Source organism: Pseudomyrmex gracilis, unplaced genomic scaffold (assembly GCF_002006095.1).
Source record: "Pseudomyrmex gracilis isolate BER0280 unplaced genomic scaffold, ASM200609v1 scaffold_142, whole genome shotgun sequence".
Taxonomy (NCBI): Eukaryota; Metazoa; Arthropoda; class Insecta; order Hymenoptera; family Formicidae; genus Pseudomyrmex; species Pseudomyrmex gracilis.
In genome coordinates, this window is record NW_018020726.1 from 309,959 (window position 1) to 332,909 (window position 22,951).

General features: G+C 41.4%; 1 protein-coding gene across 5 annotated transcripts in view; it reads left to right on the forward strand.

The window, feature by feature from the left end:
- Positions 1-22,765, forward strand: part of LOC109857050 (latrophilin Cirl-like) — a 304,697-nt gene extending 281,932 nt beyond the window's left edge. For 3 of the 5 annotated variants that reach the window (XM_020432952.1, XM_020432953.1, XM_020432955.1), the window contains exons 5-17: positions 1,377-1,560; positions 1,937-2,106; positions 3,071-3,691; positions 5,256-5,655; positions 6,056-6,281; positions 6,364-6,529; positions 6,625-6,839; positions 7,035-7,135; positions 8,599-8,643; positions 10,596-10,764; positions 11,761-11,973; positions 17,592-17,783; positions 20,300-22,765. In XM_020432952.1, the coding sequence (XP_020288541.1) occupies positions 1,377-1,560; positions 1,937-2,106; positions 3,071-3,691; positions 5,256-5,655; positions 6,056-6,281; positions 6,364-6,529; positions 6,625-6,839; positions 7,035-7,135; positions 8,599-8,643; positions 10,596-10,764; positions 11,761-11,973; positions 17,592-17,783; positions 20,300-21,085 (3,488 nt within the window). In that variant the 3' untranslated portion in view covers positions 21,086-22,765. The remainder of the gene's footprint in view (positions 1-1,376; positions 1,561-1,936; positions 2,107-3,070; positions 3,692-5,255; positions 5,656-6,055; positions 6,282-6,363; positions 6,530-6,624; positions 6,840-7,034; positions 7,136-8,598; positions 8,644-10,595; positions 10,765-11,760; positions 11,974-17,591; positions 17,784-20,299) is intronic. The other 2 variants (XM_020432957.1, XM_020432956.1) reach the window with 2 other exon arrangements.
- The last annotated feature ends 186 nt before the right edge of the window (positions 22,766-22,951 follow it).

Genomic DNA, 22,951 nt, shown 5'->3' on the forward strand with positions numbered 1-22,951 from the left:
GAAGTGGGATCTCTTACTAGCTTCCGACCGCGAGAGAAACGTAAAATCGACCTCTTCTCTCTTTCTGATTTGCGCGTATATATGTATATATATATAAAATATATTATACTATCGTCTTACCTTCAGGTTCACGATTATCGCGTCCAACATCGGCGACGTCCGGTATTTCACCTTATCGCCAACCTTCTTCGGCCAATAAAGATGACCTCTATAGAGATAACGCCGCGAAATACGCGGAGCATCCCATTCTGGGATTAACTGTCGTCGCCATCTTGGGTTAAAGATCGTTTCCTTCGCCAAAGGTCGCGATATTGAGCCGTATATAGTCTAATCTCGCGTTTTCTTTCTCATCTCTCTTTCTATCTCTCTTTCTATCTATATTTGCCTATATCTTCCGATCAAGAAAGAAACTTCTTAAATTTGCAAAATTTTCAGATAGTTTGCAGAGTTTTAAATTTTTCCATTTGCTTGCTAATTAATAAAATTCGAGAAGAATTGTGAGCAGATTTTTTATGTTGATTCCGATGTGATAAAATAACTGTTTTCTCTCTCTCAGTGTTATTTTGTAAAGTTATTGTACTTGTAAGTCAAAATTACATTTTAAATAAGTAAAACGTACATTTTTAATGAGTAAAAATTACATGTTTTTGTATTATTTTCATTATTTTCGTGTTTTCACAAATTCAATTTGAGTCGGCAAAATCGTGATTTGATCGTTTTCGAGAGAGATAAAGAGAGAGAGAGAGAGAGAGAGAGGGAGCGCACATCAGATATTCTAATAAAAGTCCAATGTTATTATATTCGCCGTTTCTCAAAAGGAGATTTGCTCAAACTTTATCGAATGATTACGATTAACAAGAATCCGGTATAAATCCGATACAGAAGCGGATAAGCTCTTCTCGATGTAGCGAGCCAAGAAAAACAGAGAGGAGAGTGCCTCGATATCTACGAGCCGCGGGAGATCTCATTCCCTTCGGTCCATCAGGAATATATATATACATATATATATATATATATATATTCGCAAAGCACCGACAGTTCATTCAAACTCGATCGAATGATTAACAAGAGTTCGATATAAATTCGACGCGGAGGATTAAGCTCTTCCCTAAGCGTATCAATCCGATAGATTGAAAGAGGACGCGCGGGGGACAAACTTCTTATATTCCGAAGAACCTCTCGAACGCTTTAAATATCCCTCTGAGAAATCATTTTCTTTCTTAATTATATTCACGTCTTCGGGCCCGATAAGAGAGGAAGAGGATAGCTCGAGTTTTCCCACGATCCTCTTTTCCTCTTCTCACAAGAGAGAGAGACTCCTTCTTCCCGCCGATTTTCCTGTCCTCATTAAAACCGTCTTGACGAAACGTTTGCAGCGACCACCACGACGACGCCGCGGCCAAGTCCGCCGTGGCTCCTCACAACGCAACCGTTCTGGAGTACGGCGAAGACGACGACCGTCAGGATACCCGATTTACCACCGGGCTATCAACTGCCGAACATTCCGCCTCAGCAGCCGGATTTTCGTCAACCACCGTATGTCCCGATAACACCGGCCAGGTCAGTGTCGTCATTACGGAACCAATAAAAGTTAACATTAACAGCATCTTGAAGATTTTCTCCGAGATTTTTTCCTTTGAGCGTGTGTCGGCAAAATTTTTATCACCAAATTATATCGATGTTATTCAACACTATTGGTCACGTGCGACGATAAATATGCGCCACGTCTACGATCATAACAAAAGAAATTAGCAGTAGAGAAGGGAAAAAAAAAGCAGTCATTTTGCGCGGTTATTGATGTTTTTTTCTTTGTTCTCGTAGCGAGTAAAATATCGTCCTTCATTGTCGTCGATATTGTCGTGATCTCTGACGACCGTCATAAAGTTGGACGTATCGGAAAGCCTCATTGGGAATAATAAGCCTCCTCTATTTGCAGTCACACGTCGACAAAGGCGACCGTTGAGAAGACCGAGGAGGAGGACCGAGGAGAGAGCTTAGTACCTCCTGAGAACGGTTCTCCGGCGAAAATCCCGCCGATGTTGACCGTACCCGAGACCACTGTAGCTACGACAACAACCACATTCACTCCCTGGAGAAGGACCACCGGTAAGAACATAGGACGGGTAATAAAGGACATGCCATTTCGAGCATTATCGGTATCTTAGAGAGCTGCAGCAATATCAATATCTCTCGCAGCCGATAGTAGCATTTTCGAAGGGAATAACGTGCTCGAATATACGAACAGATCGTTTTACCTCTCCAGATCAGTTGGGACAATAATTGTTTTTTAGTCTCGTAAAGCTTTTATCAACAACACGAAATGTGTTTGAATGTAGATGATGTCTCGAAAGTGGAGAACACGTACGAGAACGATTAAATATAACGTTCTATGTAAATCATGTCCTTGTAAAATTTGTGATTCATGAATCCGTTGTTACGTACACAACCGAGATTTTGACACGCTTGTCGAACAAGACAATATCTGAGATTTTCTTGAGTGCTTACTTGTCGATACCTAATTAGTATGTTCGACAAGTTTGCGCGGGTTATCTAAAACAACATCTTTACACGTGGGTGACATGCTGTATCCCATTTTCCGGTTACGGGTTATGGCTCTACAGATGTATGGATTGGCTTTAAGGATAAGCCGGTCGTATCAGACAGCGCGCCGTAAGCATGATAGATGACCGAGGTATATTATAGCTGTGGCCATAACGGTGTTTAGAAACTTGCCATTGTCACTACGTCATTATCTTCGGTGTTTTCTTACGTAATTTATTTCTGGCTCTCTTGTTCTTTGCTCGTCGCGACAAATAAATTACGTTTTCGATAATGCGAGCCATTTGGAAAACTGTCGCGAGTAAATAGTATTCTGGGTCAATGGCTGCGAGACATTAGAACCCTCCGGGGAGAGTCGAAATTCCACTTCCGAGCGCCGTTGCGCGCCGAGCGTCCTCGAGAGGACGCCGCGACGACGATATCGCATTAACGCCGAGGCCGTTAGCCGAGGCGGCCATTTAAGACAAGATGAACCGGGACTGACCGAAGCGTGTAAATCGCATTGTTGCAGCGGTGCCCAGCACGCTGGAGCACTACGACTACGGCAAGCAAGCATGTCCCGCGGTAACGGCTAGGAATCTGTCCTGGAATCGGACCAAGGCCGGCGATGTGGCTGTGCAGAGTTGTCCAGGTGGTGCCAACGGTCTGGCGAGATGGCGGTGCGTGGCGCAGGGAGAATCCGCCGTCTGGCAACGCGATTCTCCGGATCTGAGCGAGTGCAGGTCCGTCTGGCTGACTTCGCTGGAAAACCGCGTCTCGGACGGCGACACGATTCTCGGCGTCAATCGGGAATTGTCGCAAGTGACGAACAACACGCGCGGTCTGTACGGCGGCGACATGATGATCACGACGAAGATCATCAAGAACATGGCCGAGAAGATGGCGGTGGACATCAGGACCTTCCAGGATCCGCATCAGAGAGAGGCGAACGTCCAGGAGCTGCTTCAGGGTGTGTTGAGGACTGGAAGCAATCTGCTCGACAAGGCGCAAATGGCGTCGTGGAAGGATCTCAGTCATCAGGAGCAGATGCGAGTCGCCACGTCGCTGCTAACCGGTCTCGAGGAGAACGCTTTCTTATTGGCCGAGACACTCACGGAGGAGAAAACCATCATAAAGCAGAGTAAAAATATACGTAAGTACCGCTAATGATGATTGGTAATTGCCGTGGCGATTTACCAAGCGGTAAAACCTCAATATCATCTTCACTGTTGTTCTTTACTTATTGCGTTAGTTTATTTCAGTAATTTTCAAAACATCGTTCTTCTCATCTCTCGTCAAGTGTTTTTAATTTACGTTTGATGCAAATTGGATAAATAACTATTCGAAGTTTTTAAATCCCATTTTCGCACATATATATGTATATATATATATATATATATTTTAATTCAAAACACGGATATTATTATTCAGGAAAAGAAGCTATAAATCTACTTGATTGTCGGGAGATTAGTTCCCTCCCATCCAATGATTAATGCGAAGACTTGTTTACCGATAAATCATGCACAATCGGCTCAGTCTAGCATTAATAAAGTTTCGATTTACCGAGCAACCTGGAATCCGCGTAGCAGTTATCTTTAGAGTAGATTCGTCGTCGTCCCAGCGGAGTAGCCATTTTCGTTCGTAAAGTCACGCAAGGTACACGCACGCCTTCGGCGTCGGTCGCGGCCGAATGATTTATGTCGCTCGCGCACCCAACACCCGGTAATCTCCGGTATAGATAAAATACAGATCCGAATCCATCGTAATTCTCCAGTACCCGCCCGGATTACAACGTAATCCGCCGGATATGGCGCGGGCGCGCGCTATTATTATTACAGAGAAACGACGGCAGAATTACGAGCGGCTTGATTTACTTCCCGGAAGTGCGTCACAACTTGATTGAGCCGCGGCGTACGTGCATCATAGCGTCATCAGATGCACGCTTGATAAACTGCATAACGGCGGTGAGGGAGCAAAAAGCCGCCGGGGGAGGAAGGGGGAGGGTATACTTGATGAGCGACAGCCGGTCGGATGCTGTGCGCAACGTCCCCTCTTCTAGAAAAAAAAATAAAAATAAAAAAAGAGAAAAATCAAAACCGCATTAAGTCTCTCTTCCTGGCAATACCGTTGATTGATACCGCGATCGGGTCTTAATCGTTTATTACACGAGAGAAACGCCAGAACGTTCATTAGAAGACGTCGCGCGCACTAAGTTGCGGTTAGACTAAATTCTTGAACGCACAGCTGGCGCGTCCAAGTTTCTGGGGACTCGACTGTAATTTTTAATAGAGAGTCCTTTTTCCACACTGTTCTTTTTTAATTTTGTCTAATATATGTGAATATAAAACTTGGCGTGAAAAACGGTGGTTTTCAACTTGTGCCGCGACACGCGCGATATACACGTATTTAATTAATTATATCATCAACTATAATAAAATAGCTCCTTTTATTTCTTCTGCTTGACATATTAAAAACAAAAAAGACATTTATTTGAAAATTAATTCGATGTGTTCACATCTCTCTTCGCTCGAGAAAATTAACTTTCGGTGTCACGAGATAAATGTTCGCCGCGCGAAGTTTGAAAGCCACTGTACCGTCGTAATTTAATTCGCGTCTTCCGCGAATTCGCGGCTAGAAATTCTCGTGGAGCGCGTTAACCGCGCCGAGGGAGAAGTAACCTACTCGCCTAATTAGCTGCGTACGTGTCTCCACCGCAGTGGTAGAAGTTCGCGTGCTGGACGCTCGCAACATGGGCAATGAGCAGCAAGTTTTCCCGAGCGAGGAGACGGAGCAGATGTGGACCGTCTCGAGCGATCGCGTGGAACTTACCAAGGCCGCGCTGCTGGACAACAGCGACAATGGCGTCGTCCGGCTGGTCTTCATGGCCTTTGACAAACTCGAAGAGATACTGCAGCCGCAGGAGGAGTCGCTGTCCGGTTTCACGAGCGACGATACCCAGCCGCGGAAGAACCGTCTTCTCAACACCAAAGTCATCTCGGCGTCGTTGGGAAAAGGCCGGCACATACAGCTCTCAGAACCCGTCCGGATGTGTTTCAAACATCTGACGGTCGACAATGTCACCAATCCCACTTGCGCCTTCTGGGATTACACCTTGAGGTAATTTCGCTTTAGTCCGATCCTATTTCCACTTTACGCGAAAGTCAAGAAATCGCCGGCGACTTTTCTCTTATTTATTTCACTTTTAATTTTCTTCCCCGCGTTTCCGGTTGTACACAACACACTCACAATACGTCGCTGAAGTAAAAAAGAAAAAAAAACAACCTTAAATTTTGTGTATTGCTATTTACTCTCTTTTAAATTTTTGTCTGTTTAAAAATGATCCAATAAAAAAACGATATTCAATTTTTGATATCAGATAAATTCTTCGTAAGAGATCGCAACTTCAGAAATGTCCAACTCGGAAAATTTATATTTGAGATTGTCGTAGCTTTTTTCGACACACACGCGACGAATTACGAATACGTCTCTCCTTCACGCAATATCTTATTTTCTGTAGCTCCTGGGCAGACGAAGGATGTAAGGTAATAAAGACTAACAAGACCCATACCGAGTGCGAGTGCAATCACCTGACGAATTTCGCCGTGCTGATGGACGTGCACGCAGTACCTCTGGACGGTCCTCACAAGATCGTTCTGCAGGTCACCACGTACACAGGATGCATCATATCTATCGTCTGCTTCGTCCTGACCATTCTCACGTTTCACTTTTTTCGCGTACTAAAGGTAAGATAACAACTCCCCCGTGTGCTTTCTTCCTCCCGATCGATATTCGACTTTTCGTCACTCTTTTTCTGATTCGTTGCAGTCGGACAGAACGATAATCCACAAGAATCTCTGCACGTGTTTGCTGATAGCCGAGATACTTTTCGTCTGCGGCATCAATCAGACTGATCAGAGGGTCGTTTGCGGTGTTGTGGCTGGTTCGATGCATTACTTCTTCTTGTGCGCGTTTTTCTGGATGTTCCTCGAAGGTCAGTTTGTTTGTAATTTTTCTTTGCAATCGTGTTTCTCAGTTTGTACGTAGCCTTGCGTTTCCTTTTAAATTACACCTCATTTGATTTTACAGGATTTCAAATATACGTGATGGTGATCGAGGTGTTCGAATCGGAGAAGTCGCGGATTCGCTGGTATTATCTGTTCGCGTATTGTATACCGGCGCTAATCGTCATGATTGCTTGCGCGGTCGACCCGCTCAGCTACGGTATGGACCGTTACTGCTGGCTGCGCGCGGATAATTATTTCATCTTTAGCTTCGTTGGACCTGTGATACTCGTTCTGGTGGTAAATAACCGATACATTATCAATCGGCGTGAAATTGATCGGTTCGGAAAAACAGTTGCGAAGCTTGCGGCGTGAAAATTGTTGTTCGCTCTGCGCATCATCGGTGCGATGTTTTACCGAGACTTTCAATAGCGGCACTTGTACTATTGTAAAAAGGTGTTGTAATAAACATGTTTCGTTTTATCTTCCTCACAGGCAAATCTGATCTTTCTGTCGATGGCGATCTTCATGATGTGCCGACATTCGAAGACAGTGGCCATGAAGAATCAGGAACATTCCCAATTGGCTAGAGCAAAGTAAGCACAATAATTCTCAATAGCCCGTTTTTATATGGTACCACCGTAAATTGCAAATTGTACATACATATACACATCGTATATATCAGTCAAATCCGTTCGTTGTCTCTCTCTCTCTCTTTCTCTCTCTCTCTTTCTCTCTCTCTCTTTCTCTCTCTCTCTCTCTCTCTCTTTCTCTCTCTCTTTCTCTTTCTCTTTCTCTCTCTGTCACACGAGAGATTTCATCCTATCGTCGAAGCGTAGCAGTCGAGATTGTTTGTTTGATGCTTTCGGTTTACACGTTCACAAGCTTTTACTCGCTTTTAAAGAGATCTCTCGAACGCGGATCTTGTTTGTCACGCATCTTTTGACAGCCATGCTGACATTTTTGGTTTTGTTTTTTTTTCTTTCTTTCTTTTTTGAGCCCTCTGTTTGGAATGACCGCAGATTTCGTTCGTTCGTTCGTTCGTTCGTTCGACACACCATTTGTATTGCTGTGATATACAGGACATGTATGCGTTCAATTTGCGCAGATTATCGTGCACGTACGCAGGAGCGCGTCGTTCCGAATTTACTAAAGAATACCATTCGAGTCAATACGATTCTTTACAATCCCTCATGGCACAGAACAATTCGCACTCTCGTGTGAATTTCAACGTGTTTTGTTTAAATTCTTGATTTTTAAATTGCGCGTCTCATATAACATTATAAAGAAGTATCAAAAATTTTGCTGAGAAAAATTCAAATCATTTGTGTTTTTATAATATTCAATAAACAATGTACACTTTGAATAATTTGTATAGTTTGTACAGTTAATTTGTATAGTTTGTAGATATATTACCGTGTTTTTAGATTTTTTATTTTGTATATATTGTATATAAATTGTGTTATATAACAATACGTATTATATACAATTTAATTAAACGTTAATTTTTCATGATTTGTTTATTATCTGGATCACACACGTACACACACAAATATTGATGAGAAATATATTATTTTATATCTTTTTGTAGGACGCCTTGTATATCGTCACGTTTAATTTACGCGTTTTATTTAGCTTGTGTCACTGGAATATAACAAATAAAACATTTATGTTAGTGTAAAAAATAGAGCAATGAAATATTTTAAACGAATCTATATTATATATATATATATACATATACATATATATATATATATATATATATATATATATATATACATGTTTGAAATCGTAATTAATTGATATAAACAACTCTCAAACTGTATTTCACTTGCGATTTGTCGAATAAAACCGCCATGCTTCGCGTGCTCGTTGGAAATGTGTATGCAATTGAATCGAGCGTTGCGATCGGGAAATAATCTATAATCAATTAATCAATTGATGGTGCCGGAACAATCACCTAACTCTGCTGTCTTGTTTCATTTTTTTATTAAAAACCTTCTACCCACTTCTGTCTACACTGTTCTACATTCTTCTGCATGGCGTGGTTGGTTGCTAGTGGAAAGGAAGAGAATGTTCTTCCCAACAAATTACAAGCGCACTTGTAAGATATTTACTATTTTTATTATTACTCACACACCGCTAACATTGTTGCCATTAATTGCCATCTCGATGTCATTCCGTCTGTAATATTTTTTTTTCTTTAATTTATTTTACTTTGATTAAGCCAAGTAATTTATATTATTTTACGCTGAGTTTTTTTTTTGTTGAACGTAGACTCTAGTGTCTCGCATTACTTCATCGAAACACTCATCATCCTATCACGTAATGTCGTAACACTCATTGGAAATGCGATTCTCGAAGGCGCCGTGTCGGTGTGTGTGTGTGTGTGCGCGCGCGTCATATTTCCGTGTATAAAGTAATTAATACGGTTGTGCGAAGGAATAAGTTTACGAGGGCGATGCATTATGTTTAACGGTAGCACTTGGTTGGCTTATATAGGCTTTAAAGTTAATGAACGCAGCGGGATGACCTGATTTCGCAAATAGGAAGCTTTGAGGCTCGAGTTTTAATTTCGATATGTATTACTAGAGCTTGATAATATATTGCATCAAAAAAAAAGCGGAAAATGTTTTTTTTTTTTTTTACGCGAGATAATTAAGCTTCCATAAATATGATTTTGCATATGCAAGCTTATTCCTTCCGATCACACACAACGACGTTACCTCCACCTGATAATCTCTTTAATTTATTTTGAATTTATTTTCCAATCCGATTTTCTTATCGCTTCTTTATGTCATAGAGAAAAAATTTCTTCTCGAATCTGTAATTAATTTGCGATCGCGCAATTTCTCGTTTAACATGTAATTTTTCACAATTTCCGTTTTGTAAAATAAAAAATCAACTTTTTTTTTTCTAAGATGACAATCTCTTTCACGATCAAGTCACGATATACATATGCGTGTTGCATGTAATAACTACATAATAACATGTGTATCACATTTGTCAATTTGGCGCTTGCATTTCCTCTGAGTAGACACGATTCGCTGTGCCCAAGTAGTGTACGTACCTTCTTGTTTAGTTTCGGGCATTACTCCTGATTTACAAGTAGATAGAATACGCGAAAGTACACCATAGAGATACATTTTGTCTTACCCTGTGTAACGCCAAGTTCTAATCACAACAGTTTAAGATAAGATGCCGCGATTTTAAGGCGACGCTCAAAGCGGCGTTCGCGTTGCTCGCGAAAATAAAAGCCCGATCTACCGCATAATATCGCAATAATTAAACGTCGCCCGGGACGGAGCGTCGCGTGTCCCGCCACGCTACGTCGCGTTATTTTTTCCTTCGACATCGCGACGCTAATTCCAAGTGTTAAAATTGCGCTCTGAACCGAGAAGGGAGAGTCTTGAGATCGATTGTAATCATTTTTACGTCATGTTTTTGCGAGCAATTTACAAGAGAATAAAAATTAAGATGTTCGAGCAAGACGAGATTTCTGTTTGAAATGAAATACTTTTTCACAATTGCAGCAAACATTTTCTTCGTCACTTTTTCTTAAGATGGAAGAAATATGTTTGGATTGTTTTTTTTTTTTGTCGAAGAATTCTTATTTACGTATTTCAGTTTCTTGTTAAATCTTTAAAGCAGCTGAAAAACTCAAATGGACAAACAATCGATTCCAAGTTTTCTTCAAGATGCTTCTTTCACGAGGATTTCTCAAGCAAAACTTGGTTTTCATCGAAGTGCCGGGCGACGATACACTTACCGCAATGGTGCAACTCTTTCTCGATTTCTGTCGCGATATTTGATACTGCGTGGGAATAGAAACAAAGCTTTGTTTTTTGATAAAAGAGAAAAAATATATTAAAGAACAATAAATGAGAGAGAAGAACAAGTAGTGTTACCGGATGAGGTTTATTTTTGCAGTTGCACTATTGTGTTTACCTGATGTTGTTGTACGTTGTTGGTCTTCTTTAAGCGCCGCGAATCGCATAAAAAAAACATCTGGCTGTTTCATGATGTAATTTATTATTCTGTATCTTTTCTGATCAGAACATGGCTGCGAGGCTCCATCGTGCTGGTGTTTCTACTTGGACTAACCTGGACATTCGGGCTCCTCTACTTGAACCAAGAAACCGTCATGATGGCGTACCTCTTCACTATATTGAACAGTCTCCAGGGACTGTTTATCTTTGTGTTCCTTTGCGTACAGAACGAGAAGGTAAGGGAATGCGCCGGGGCGCAGAAGTCCACTTTGATTTAAATCTCGTGCCGGCAGCATCGTGTCCGATGATGTTTGCTCGGAGAGAAAATTACAGACCAAATTTCAAGCGCGAGAAATTGTAATAATCTTTTTGTTATCGCATATTAATCATGATCCGCGCAGTTATCTGCAATTTGATTTCGCATCGATACACTAAAACTCGAATGATTTTATTGTATATTTTGGTGATTGATCAATCTGTAATAGAATGTTACGTATTTTGTTGCCTGGAAAAATTGTAACCTTTATATAATTTTTTTTCTACAGTTTATCTAAAAAGCTGTAAGACACGATCTCTTACAAAATCGTTCTCGTTTTTGTATAAATTTTTATATGAATTTTTAAAATATTTTTGATGAATCTCTTACACAGTAGTTAAGTTTAAACATTGATAACAAATTGATGTTAATTAACGATAGCAAACACGATAATCATGTCAACATGTCGGAATGTTTCGCTCATAAACATCAGAACATGAAAATGAGAAAGTAATGTGTTTAATAAACTCTCAGTGGCAATACAAATTATTGGCGTTTACTTCACGCATTTTCGCCACCCATCAGTACGCTTGTTATGATTAAGTTTTTCAAAATTTGAATTTTTTTCGTTATTATCGCGAAAAGAGCACCGCTGTTATTCTCATTTCTCGTTAAATTGGCACCTAGATGCAAGTATCGAGTTTAAATCGCACTGTATTCACACGAACAGCCGCACAGACGACTTCGCCAATTTTTTTTTTTTTTTAAACAAAATAAACACGTTTTTCGAAATTTGTTTTAACTTAAAAACAATACTGTCCTTGTAGCGAAGTCGTCTTGTAGCTCTAGATCTGTCAAGTCGCCAGATCTGAAGAGACGCACGTGACCGCACGCTGTCTCGCACAGGTCCTTAGTTCTTTCACGCACCGTTAAATTCGTTTTGTTGGGTCGGGCGGGCTCTGTTTTGCTCTTGCAGGTGAGAAACGAGTATCGAAAATTTGTACGCGACCATCCGTGGGTGCCCAAGTGTCTGAGATCCTCGATGACCGCCGCGTTAAACGGTTCGGCCGACGGCAGCGGCGGTACCGGCGGAGCCAACGGCGGCAAGGACTTCGTCCTGCACAACACTTCGTCGAATCCCTCGGCACCAACCACGGACAGTTCCGGAGCGTCGTCGCACTCAGCCAATGTGGGTACCAACGTCGGATCATCGCCGAACAATCACAACAACTTGACCGCCGCCTGTAACAATACGAATCTTTCGATAAACGTGAACCTGAACAATTTGTCGCTGAGGTCGCCGGTCGGGGCACACCAGATGCACATGATGGCACCTAGCAACCACAATAAGCATCCCACCCAGCAAGGTATCCACACGCCGCTTATACACCAAACCGATACGCGGATAACGAAGCGAAAATCGAAGTTCGCTCCACAGGGGCCACAGTAATCGATATTTCTTGTGACAATCGAAATCCCTCACGATCACACGCTTCTGATTGTTTGCAGATGCCGCGATCGTTTAATTAAATTTTTTTAGCGTTGATTCTTGATGATTAATAATTAAACTTTGACAATTGATTTCTTAATTTGTAAAAATTAAAATCAAACTGTCGCGATCAAACTCTGACGTGAAACTACACGGCATTTGCAAGAATTTGTGACGCTTTTCAATTTTCGCGAGAATAATTGGTTACTGTACTTTACCAGTGAAGCAGCCGGAGATTGAAACTGTAGGAGTCCGAAGGGGAACGTGCGTCTTCCTCTCCCCCTCTCACCTGTTTTTTTTTTGTTTTTAAATAATATAGCAATGACGATGCAATACTTGGTTATCAGGAAGTATATAATCACTGTTTTCAGACATACAGATAAAATTCATGCTTGTCAGACAAGCATGTGTAATAAGCTGTGTATGGTCTTTTATAGGATCGGAATGATTCCCAAGTATCGATAAATTGCATTTCTCACTCACACACGTATACACGCACACACACATACATACATACATTCTCTCTCTCTCTCTCTTTCTCTCTCTCCCTCTCCCCCCCTATCTCTGTACATTCTTTTCTCGCTCTGTTCTTTCCAGTAAGATCACAAGTAACACAAGTATGATCCGTCTGTAATTAATTATTATCGCTCACTTTTTGCCTGTCGCTCAGAACTCAAGCCTGCCTTCCTTCAAGCTTGTCCCCTTACAACTGAAAAGTTGCTGCGGCTAGTCATCGTCCCTCCGCGTAAATTACAGTTTCTGTCTATCTCTCTCCGAGTCTCTCTGCGCGTGTAAATAGACCTCGATTCGTCACGCGTCCAGCGTTAAATCTATGGCTATTCGATTCTTAATCTTATGCTTTGAAATGTATTTATTTTAACAATAGAACAAGGAACTTCGCGGTTTTAACGCTCGTAAGCCGACATACTCCTGCAAGTTCTTTTTTTTTTTTTTTTTTTTTTATGTCATTAGCAAGTCACTTCAAAACCCGACTCGCAGAACGGTGAGCTAAAAAGCATTTAACGAAGCATTTACCCGTTTGGCTCTTTCGACCCTGTCGCGTCCAGAGAGTCGAACTGAATTGGCCGACAAAACTAGAGTGAGAAGGAAATAGAGAGAGAGAGAGAGAAAGAGAAAGAGAGAGAGAGAGAGAGAGAAAGAGAGAAAGAGAGAGAGAAAGACAAAGAAACAAAAAGTATTCAGAGAGATTGTTGAATGTGCTGTTGTAGCCTGTAGGAAAATGCCAGCTAGAAGAAAAATTTCAAATTATTTACAAATTACTAAAATAATATAAATCTTACGTAAAGTGCGACTTTTTTCCCGACACAAATATTTTTAAAACTCGTTTTACAATTTTTCAGTATAAAATAATATTTTCTATTGTTTATAATATTTTCTAAATATTATCTTCTATTTGCTACGTGTGTTTTAAATTTAGATTCTTGTGTACTACACAGTTTTACTACACAGTTTATGTGTAGCTATATCGTTTATATTATGTATAATTTATATTATATACGTGTAAAATATTATATACGTATTTGCTTAAAAACGTACGCAAAAAATTCTGTAAACTAGATTATTGTTTAATATATCAAGCGTATCACTTTGCGCTCATTAAAGAAATAAATGAGGCGCTTCTTTTTGATCTCAATTTAATTCGAGCGTCTCGTTAATACGATGACGACCCCGTTATACTTCCAATTAAGGATGTTTCTGAGTATCATCTGGCATTCCTCATTTGAAGTATCAAGTAACAGATAACGACAATCTCTCGAGAATCTTGAACAAAAGCGCCGAGTTATTTCAAGTAACAGCCTGAGTAAATTAAAATGTCGCTCAACAGATCAATTAGTTTTTCCGACAAAAATGTGGAAATAAATTATTACACCGACATTTATAAAAGGAATAAATACAAACGTAATTCTCATTGGATACTAATGCAAAATTTTTTGAACAACCGAATTTTTTAATTTCTTGCACTTTGCACTCTTTTAATTGTTCTTCGAAAAAGAACACGGTTATAAATTTCGATTTAAAGAATTTAAGAAAACAAATTTTCTATTTGTTTTTTTTTTTTCTAATGAGAGAGAGAGAGAGAGAATTTAGGAAACGTCACTTCCAGATTACCAATTCGACAATCGACGTGTCCCCCATTCTGTAAATAACACGAGGAGGGCAGGCAAAAGCACGAACACTCGAATTCGCACTCTCGCGAGCACGCTCGCCCGCAAGACTTCCTACTAACAGTGGTGATTTCCGTGCTTCTTTATCTGGCCTCGGGGTTTGGTGTAACGCGATTGCTGGCTACTTTGTACATACCCTCTTACATACCCGCTACTTTTCTCACTACGAAGTGCGGGTTCCCCCGTGTGAGATTTTTCTCGCCGTTCAATTTCAGATCTTCCGGATCAAATATGTGCGATCAGGTAAAGAGCAGTAAGTCGTGTAATCTCATCGAGAACAAGCGAAATTTTACGCTCGAGAGAAATTGTTAATTACAGCTGTGAAGTCACTCGGTAAGTGGTGAAAGGTTGTGTAAAAGTAGCGAGTCCAATTTTAAAACACAACAAACGAAATTAAAAAACTTTTTATATCGAACAAACAAAAAGTCTGCAAAACAATTATCGTTACAATTATTGTTTTAAAAACCGAATTGTGAAAAGAAATAGAAATATTTGACTTGTCAGTTACTGCTGTTTTTCTTATCGTAGCAAAAATAATTATTGTGAACAACGCGTATGATCGCAGCATCAGTTACATCTGTGCAATTGTGATTTATGACGTGCGTCTCTTATTGCACGACCTACTGTGTCGAGACCCTTTCGTTCATCATTTGATATGTCAGTTGTATTTGATCCGCAAGATTGTAATTAGATTTTATTTGATCGCAGTGCGTCCAAAGGCACAAAGAATTTATATCATGCAGTATTATATTATTAATATTTTTTTATTAATTTGTTTTTATTTCATTTATGTTCGCAATATCTTAGTAATTTATATATGTAGTGCATTCACTTTGGTAATTTATATTGTGTAAATATAATATAAAGATTTTTTTTTTATTTTTGCAATTTAAAAAGTTATCTAAAATATAGAGTGCGTATTATTTTTACAATAAAAAACCATTCTTATTTCCACATTTTGAAATCGACAATATGTGTGTAAAAAACGATTGAGAGGAAAAACTGGAGATTGAAAAAAAAAAAAAAGATTATTAATAACAACACTGATAAAATTTTGATTATAATTGTGGTTATATTGCCGATTTTTTTATATTTTCATTCGCATTTGTTGTGCCAACAACTAGTTGTTCTTCGACAACGAAGGAATTTTAAACACAAACGAACTGCCGTCAACGATGGGGGAAGGTACACGTTTTATAGAAAGATTCGTAACGTATTTGAGCGGATTTAATTAATTCTAGCTACACACGCGAAGGGCGGAGTACGCGAAGCGTTTCTATATGCAAGCACTTACACGTCATTTTGCTCTCTGCACTCTATGGCACTTCCGTATTCCGCCTAACGCTTTTCGTTTAATTAAGTTCTTGTTTTTTCTTCGCGAAAAGGCGATCGATCGGAAACGCTTTCTCGAGGATGTTGTTCTAATGACGAATTACATCTAATCAACGTGCCATTGTTGAACATGAAAATGCGTTTCCTATCGAACTCACGTCACGTGCTGAAGAACGTCATGTTTGAACCCTTCGCATTTGTTTTTATTAAAATACTGGCTTTTTGTTAATTGATACAAAAAAAATTTCTAGTTTGTTGCAAAAATAAATTCGAAAATATCAACTTTGTAAGAATTAAAACAAGATGAAGATTCGCATTTCAAGTGTGTTAAGGGTTAAAAGGCGTTCGAATGCTCACTCAAGCACCCACATGAGCCACTTAACGGAAAAACGAGAGAAAAAAAAAAGAAAGGTACGGGTGAGAAAAATCCGCGCGCATCAATAGCATTACATCTGTCACATTCCCTTGCCGCATCGCACATGCTCATCACCAGAGTCACTTTCGCAATCTCTCTCTTCGTCCATCTATTCGCTGGATGCGTTTCGTTTGATTAACGTCGGACTTCTCGCGCAACGAGATAAAGCGCAGAAACGACTCTCAGATAAAAATAAAAATGAGACAAGTGACTATTTCATCATTAAAAGAATTAAAAAGGATAGAAATCTAAAACAAAAATCACTCGTGTTTTTCAAACAACTTAGAAAAATAATTCAATTTTTTGAAAATCTTTCGATTTTCTGTCTGTCTTGATCTTCATCTCAATCCTTCATAATTTCGTTGTTTTCCATGTATCAAGACGGTTCGAAAGACGGTACGGAAGACGTCCGTACGGCGATATTCCTCGATCCGTGTCAGAACCGCAGGTCGTAGGTTTTGTCTCGGGCCGGAAGTCCGGCTGGTAGCGGTCGCGTGACCCGTCCCTATAGAGTCTCGAAACGGGCGCAATCACGTGTCGTCCTCGCACAACAAATACGCTCGTCCGCCGAGGGAAAGGACAGAGGGAACGAGGGCGCGATGTGTCCCAGCTATCCCATCACAAGTGTGCGTGCCGACGTCGCGTATCTCAGAGCGCTACGTCGTAGATTCGCTTCCCGCGCGGGTTAAATCCGTTCCGCTTCCGGTAGCGGCGCGAGATACCGCTGGGGATGTGTACAGCGTCCCATATCTCCCTCGTATCCGCTCGTGTCGCGCGCGAAATCTACGCGCTTCCCTTCCTCCCCGTGTCCGCGCAATTATGTATCCTAATTGGCGCGCGAGCTCCTCTCTCTTGTCCCGCTGCCTCATCGATCGTGGGGCTTAAGCCTTCCGGTCTTCCCGGCTCAGTGATTTCAATTGGGAGGATGTGCCATGTTTATGGACAAGTAGCCATATCTGTGCAGAACCGTATCTCTCCCTGATGAAGCCAACGCTAAACACCATTAAGAGATATCGTCCGGTTCATAGAATCCTATGACAGGGTAGGATCAAATAGACAACAATATCGATTGTCCACAAGTGTCTAAGGGAATATCAAGTTCCTGTTCTCGATCATTTTCGCATCATAGCTCGCTGACTGGGAAAGCAAACCCTTTGTTTACTGACACTAACTGACGCTCTCATTATATTTCGCGCGCGACCCCCGCGTTTAGATCATCAGAGTATGTATCATCCATTTTCGAAAATGAATAATTATATCCCTAGAAATTACTTCATCCATATATTCACACTCATCACACTGAATCAGCGATACCGACCAGAGGCTGGCTATCGGTAAACGGAAGGGTTAAGGGAGACGATTTGGTGAATTGGTTGCTTTTGCAGTACTTGATGTCCGGTCGAAGCTTGGCGGTAGTCGATAGGCAGCCGGCAATAACGATGCCAGGTGAACTCACCTCCAACGAGGCTCATATCGTGGCTAGTCTACCGCACGCACGTCACGCCTTCTTACCCTCAGCTCCCAATATTCCCCAATCTGCCACTTGGGGCCACCTTAACAAAAATCTCACGTGGAAGGTAAAACTAATTCACACCGTTACGCTCGTTCGCTGTGTTTGTCACCCCTCGGGGTCGGCTCTACTGTCTAGCGAGGTCTTCGCGTGATCGCGTGCGTGTAGATTTTCACTTTTTTCTTGTTTTTTTTTTTATAAAATAAAGCAATAAAATCCGAGTTGCTACAAAGAGTTACAGTTATTTTAATTAAACTCGATATATTTTCGGAAATGTGATACAGTTAAGAGAGTAAATGTTTATATTGTGTTGTTCCGATGTAATATGGTTCTCAACACGCGGAAAGCTTTTAGCGTCGAACCGTGAATATTCGTGAGACGTTGCGGGATCAATGTTCCGTATTCTCGAGCTAATATTATGACTCGCGCACGCGTTTGCAAGGATCCGCTATAAACCGTTGCTTCCGCATTGATGAGAATCTTGCCCAAGTACGATCTTCGCAAGCATCCGACGTTTACAAGAACCAATTGCGGTCTCTGTGTTTGCCAGGATCTTGAATTTGCGAGGATTATACTAATCAAGCATATAGTTCACGCGCTCGAAAATACCTCGACAAAGGCTATCCTCTCCGTATTTGCGAATCTCACACACATCTGGTTGTTTCTCGTGCGGATCTTGCTCATTACGCATCTGCTATTTGCCGCCGCTGCACATGCACCAAATTGCGGGTTCCGCGCGCGTTTTGTAAAGACTCGGTCGAAGTAAAATTTGGTTTCAACAGAGAAAAATTGTTTCGCGCGCGAGATAAATAACGAAACACGGTTTTTTTTTACACCAAGAATTTCGCTAGCTAGAGCCGTCTCCGTTCGTCGTGTGTCTTTTCTGTCGTCTCTTTCTGTCTCTCTCTTTCTCTCTCTCTCTCTCTTTCTCTTTCTCTCTTTTGTTTCTGCATGGTGTGCGATATTATATTTTTCACTCATGCACAGCATCTAGTAACTTCCCTCTTCCCCTCGCATCCTAGGAGCAAGCCTGTTTTGAGCATGGAGATGCGGACACACTTCGTCGGCGTTTGAAAAAAAAGTGAGAGTAATTTTCACATCCGCAACGGATAGCTTGCGCCATAATTCTCCGTCTAATGATAATCGCATAATTTTCTTTTGTCTTTCAAGAATAGACGATGTCAGTTTTTTTTATTCATGTAATTACAGAACAAAATGGAGAAGTTTAATTTTCATTCGAGTAAATTGCGTATACAGTGTGAAAAATAAATTTCAACTCCTCTGCGTCTGCGAATGAGAGAGAGAGAGAGAAAGAAGACTTGTCCGTCATATATTGTACAAAAGTTTTTCGTGGATTGTTCAATAATGAAAAAAAAAAAAAAAAAATGTTCGCCAGAAAAATGTTACATGCGCCGCGATATCTCTCTCTCTCTCTCTCTCTCTTATTCGTACTTTTACTTTTAGCGATGCTCGTTGAATTACCAGGAGTGGCAAAACACTGATGATTGATGAACACGGCTGAGGTAAAAAGAAAATAAAAATAAAAATAAAAATAAAAATAAATAAAAGAAGAAGAGATGGAGATGTTATGGAATAAGCCATGTCGTTCTTCCGGTACCCTCCCGTACCTTCTCTTTTTTTTTTTTTTTTTTCTTATTCCATGCGCGCCTGTCGCGCGAGAACAAATGCGAATACACGGTTGTGACGTTTTATATCATAACACAGTGCTCCATTTATCCTATTGTGAATTGTGTGTAGCTCATCTTGTGTATGTACTATTACGTTTGGTTTATGTTGTATGTTGCGGTCTTGGTTTTTTTTTTTTTTCTTTCTGTTCTCGTAATGAAGGGAGGAGGATGATTAACCCCTCGTGAAGTATGATCCTTGTACGAGCGAGGTATTTTGCCACTCGTCTTTCCTCTTGTGCATGCACGATCGTCAATTGAGCCATTTTCATTTAAAAGTCGCTCGAGTCTGGTATTAAAGTGAGATTGGAGTGAAAACTCTTCCTTAAAGCGCAATATAATGAAATATAACTCGTATGAATTACGTGTTAGCTTAACTCGCAATTATATTAGATGTGTTTGTCATTAACTGCGTGCTTCAATAATTGAATCTTCAACGCTCTCTTTAATACACGACATTGATTGAAACGAGCAGCTCAATTGTGCAAAGTATATTTCTGTGCTGTAATCTTCTGAGTTTCTTACTTTAATTCTTCTTTTCCCCCGTTTCCGTGTCGTTGATCCCATTTTAATTTGAAGTTTTAGTGTGACGTCATTAGTGATGTGTCATCAATTTTGTGTTTGTTTTTTCTTCACGACGTGTAAATCTGTGTTGTGTTTTGCAACACATCACTCAGGTTTCACAGACACCGAAGCTATGATGATCAGATCGCGTTGCATTCGCGGGTAGTTTGGTAACCTCGTTCTCACGATCCGACATCATCAGCGCGCACAAGTCTGTTAAGCCTGGTGTCATATCCCCAAGTCGTCCAAGTTTGTTTTTTTTTTTTTTTTTGTTTCTTTTTACCCATTAAGTCATCGTGATCTAACGCAAATCTCTCATTGACTCTCTCCGCAGAACATTTCTTTTAAGTCCCACTCCCGTGATTCCGGACACGGTTCCGAGCAAGAGGACTCCCCGCGGATGCGCAACACCCTGACTCACGGCCACTCCAGCAGACGACGCGGTGCCCCGAATAACGTCAACGACCTGAACACCGGCGTCAGGATGTCCGGAGGGAGACGCGCGGCGATGCCGTACAATCACACGTATACCGAGATCGCGGACGGTCGTGCTAGCAACGGCAGCAACGGGCGGCAAGTGCACAGTCAACGCCACGGCCAACACGTACGCATGCCACGCGGCTTTGTCAACGAGGACGATCCGGTATACGAGGAGATCGAGCGTAACAGCGGCGTCGTCGGCTCAAACGAGATTCACATGTCGGACATGTCCGACGAGGACGGACGTCGGCAGAGCGACATGAGCAGACAATCGTCCAGAAGCTACGGTGATCACCGACCGCTGATCCAATACTCGTCCACTGCCAACCGCAACCTGCCACATTACGGGCAGACAGTGACAGAACGCGGAAGCAACGGCGGCAACAACTTAGCGCACTACGACTCGGAATACGGACCGACCATGGAGAGGACAATGAACGCCTGCTGGGAGAAACTTCGCCGGCAGCAGGCCGCTAGATACGAGCTCGGTGATTTGCCGCGGCTGCCGGCGGGATACGGCATGCCGCCGCAGCAGGATCATACGCGCACGGTGGCCGTGCTGGACGGGCACACCGTTGTTTGCCACCTGCAGCCACAGACAGGACGCGGTATGCCACCGCCGTCTTACAGCGAGTGTTAAAGTCTCGATCGCGATCAGGATCAGAATCAGGAATCCTTCCACGTCCTCGTGCGCGACGGACGTCCCCTAAGAGACAACGGTCCGCTGGTCGCCGGAACCGACCGATAAAACGTGAACCGATTGGACAGTTCGTTTCGTCCGGGACTACAGGATGTTGGTGGTGATGGGGGTTACGGTGGTGATGGTGATGACAACTCTCTCGTTCCTTCAAGAGGACAGCCTTGCGCCGCCGATCGTCGGAGAGCAAGGAGGAGAACCCACAGAAGAGCTTAGCTCAATCGTAAAACGCGACGGTGATTCTCGATGTAAATTTTGTCGCGCTTTAGCCATAATCGATGTATAATCGCGGGCGTTCTAGTGAACGCCACTCTTATCTCCGTTCAGATGGAATTCGATGGGAAAAACGTCTTCTCGCGACGAGGAGACAAAAGGCAATGAAAAATGGTGCGAGTGAGCGTGAATGTGAAAGAACGAAAATGTGCGAGTGCGCGAGATCGACGGGCGTCCAACTAGGCTATCATGTCGTCCAACGGACGCCCGCGTCTTTTAGGATACAACTATATGTATATTATTGTATGACCAACGCGGATTCTGTGTAACATATTTGTAGCGAACCTCTCGTTTAGGCTAAGTCGACGAACTAATTGCCCGGCAGCTCGGTTCGTCGATTTCAAACCGAGTCCAAAAACCGGCGAAATTGGCGAACTGAGCGCGTGATCGAAAAAAAAAAAAAGAAAAAAAAAAGAAAAAAAACGTGACGAGTAGGAAGCAGCTTTCCCAAGTCTGAAGCGACATGAAGATCGGTTTCAACGATCTCGAAAGAGAGAGAAAGAGAGAGGATTTTACCTTGAGTTTGAGCACAATGATATTTTTGCGGACTTCGTACGAGCGTAATGAACCAAAGTCTTATTATCTTGATGTTAAAGAGCTCGTGGACGATTTTTGCAAAATATTTGTTGTATACAAAAAATGCAGAAACAAAAAAAAATAGACTTTATTATTCCCCTTAGTTTACAAAGGACTTCCATTTGCCTCGAACCTTCCGTACACATTGCGCCTATGAAACTATGTGTTATAACTAACTTACAAACTACCCTTATTTTTACATCAATAAATACTAGAAATATAAAACTTCTTTTGTTATTATTATTCTAAGTATTTCTCGATATTTATTTTACTTTTTGTTTTAAAAATTGTTTTGTGATGCGACGCGTCTTACGATTTTGAGAATATCGAACTGTTCACCTATCTAGGGCAAAACGAAAAACAAAAAACACGCATTTCTGTGGAATCTACTTCAATAAGTATATTCTTATAAGAGAGATCTGTAGTATTACTTTCGTCCCCCACGTATATTTCCCACGCCTACGTTACACGTCCGGGCTTCTCAACCTCATCCAGTAAGTATTGTAGAGAATTTCACACCAGTAAAACAACGCATAACCGGCACATCGTGATCAGACCGAATCCCATCCTCGTGTGCGCTTGGGGGCAGGAAAAAAAATATATTACGCGAGCCGATACTCGACATGTGTCCGCGTTTACAAATACCTTACAAAACGTCGACAACGATGTCCGGGCCAGGAAGACGAGTGGAGAAAGCGTGTTTCGAGCGAGCCTTCATAATGTGATATACATCGATTGAAATTGAGTTGACTCGATATAGCGAACACTTATGTATGTATTTAAACTTATAGCCTTTTGTAAAAATAATTTACTCTTTTAAAATAAATCGATCATCTAAAAATTGCTCAGGTAAAAAAACAAAACAAAACAAAAAAAAACAAAAAAAGACGAACAAAGGCAGACTTGTGTGCGGGTTCATCTTATCTGCCCGAGCTGAACAAAATTTTCACTATCCAGGAT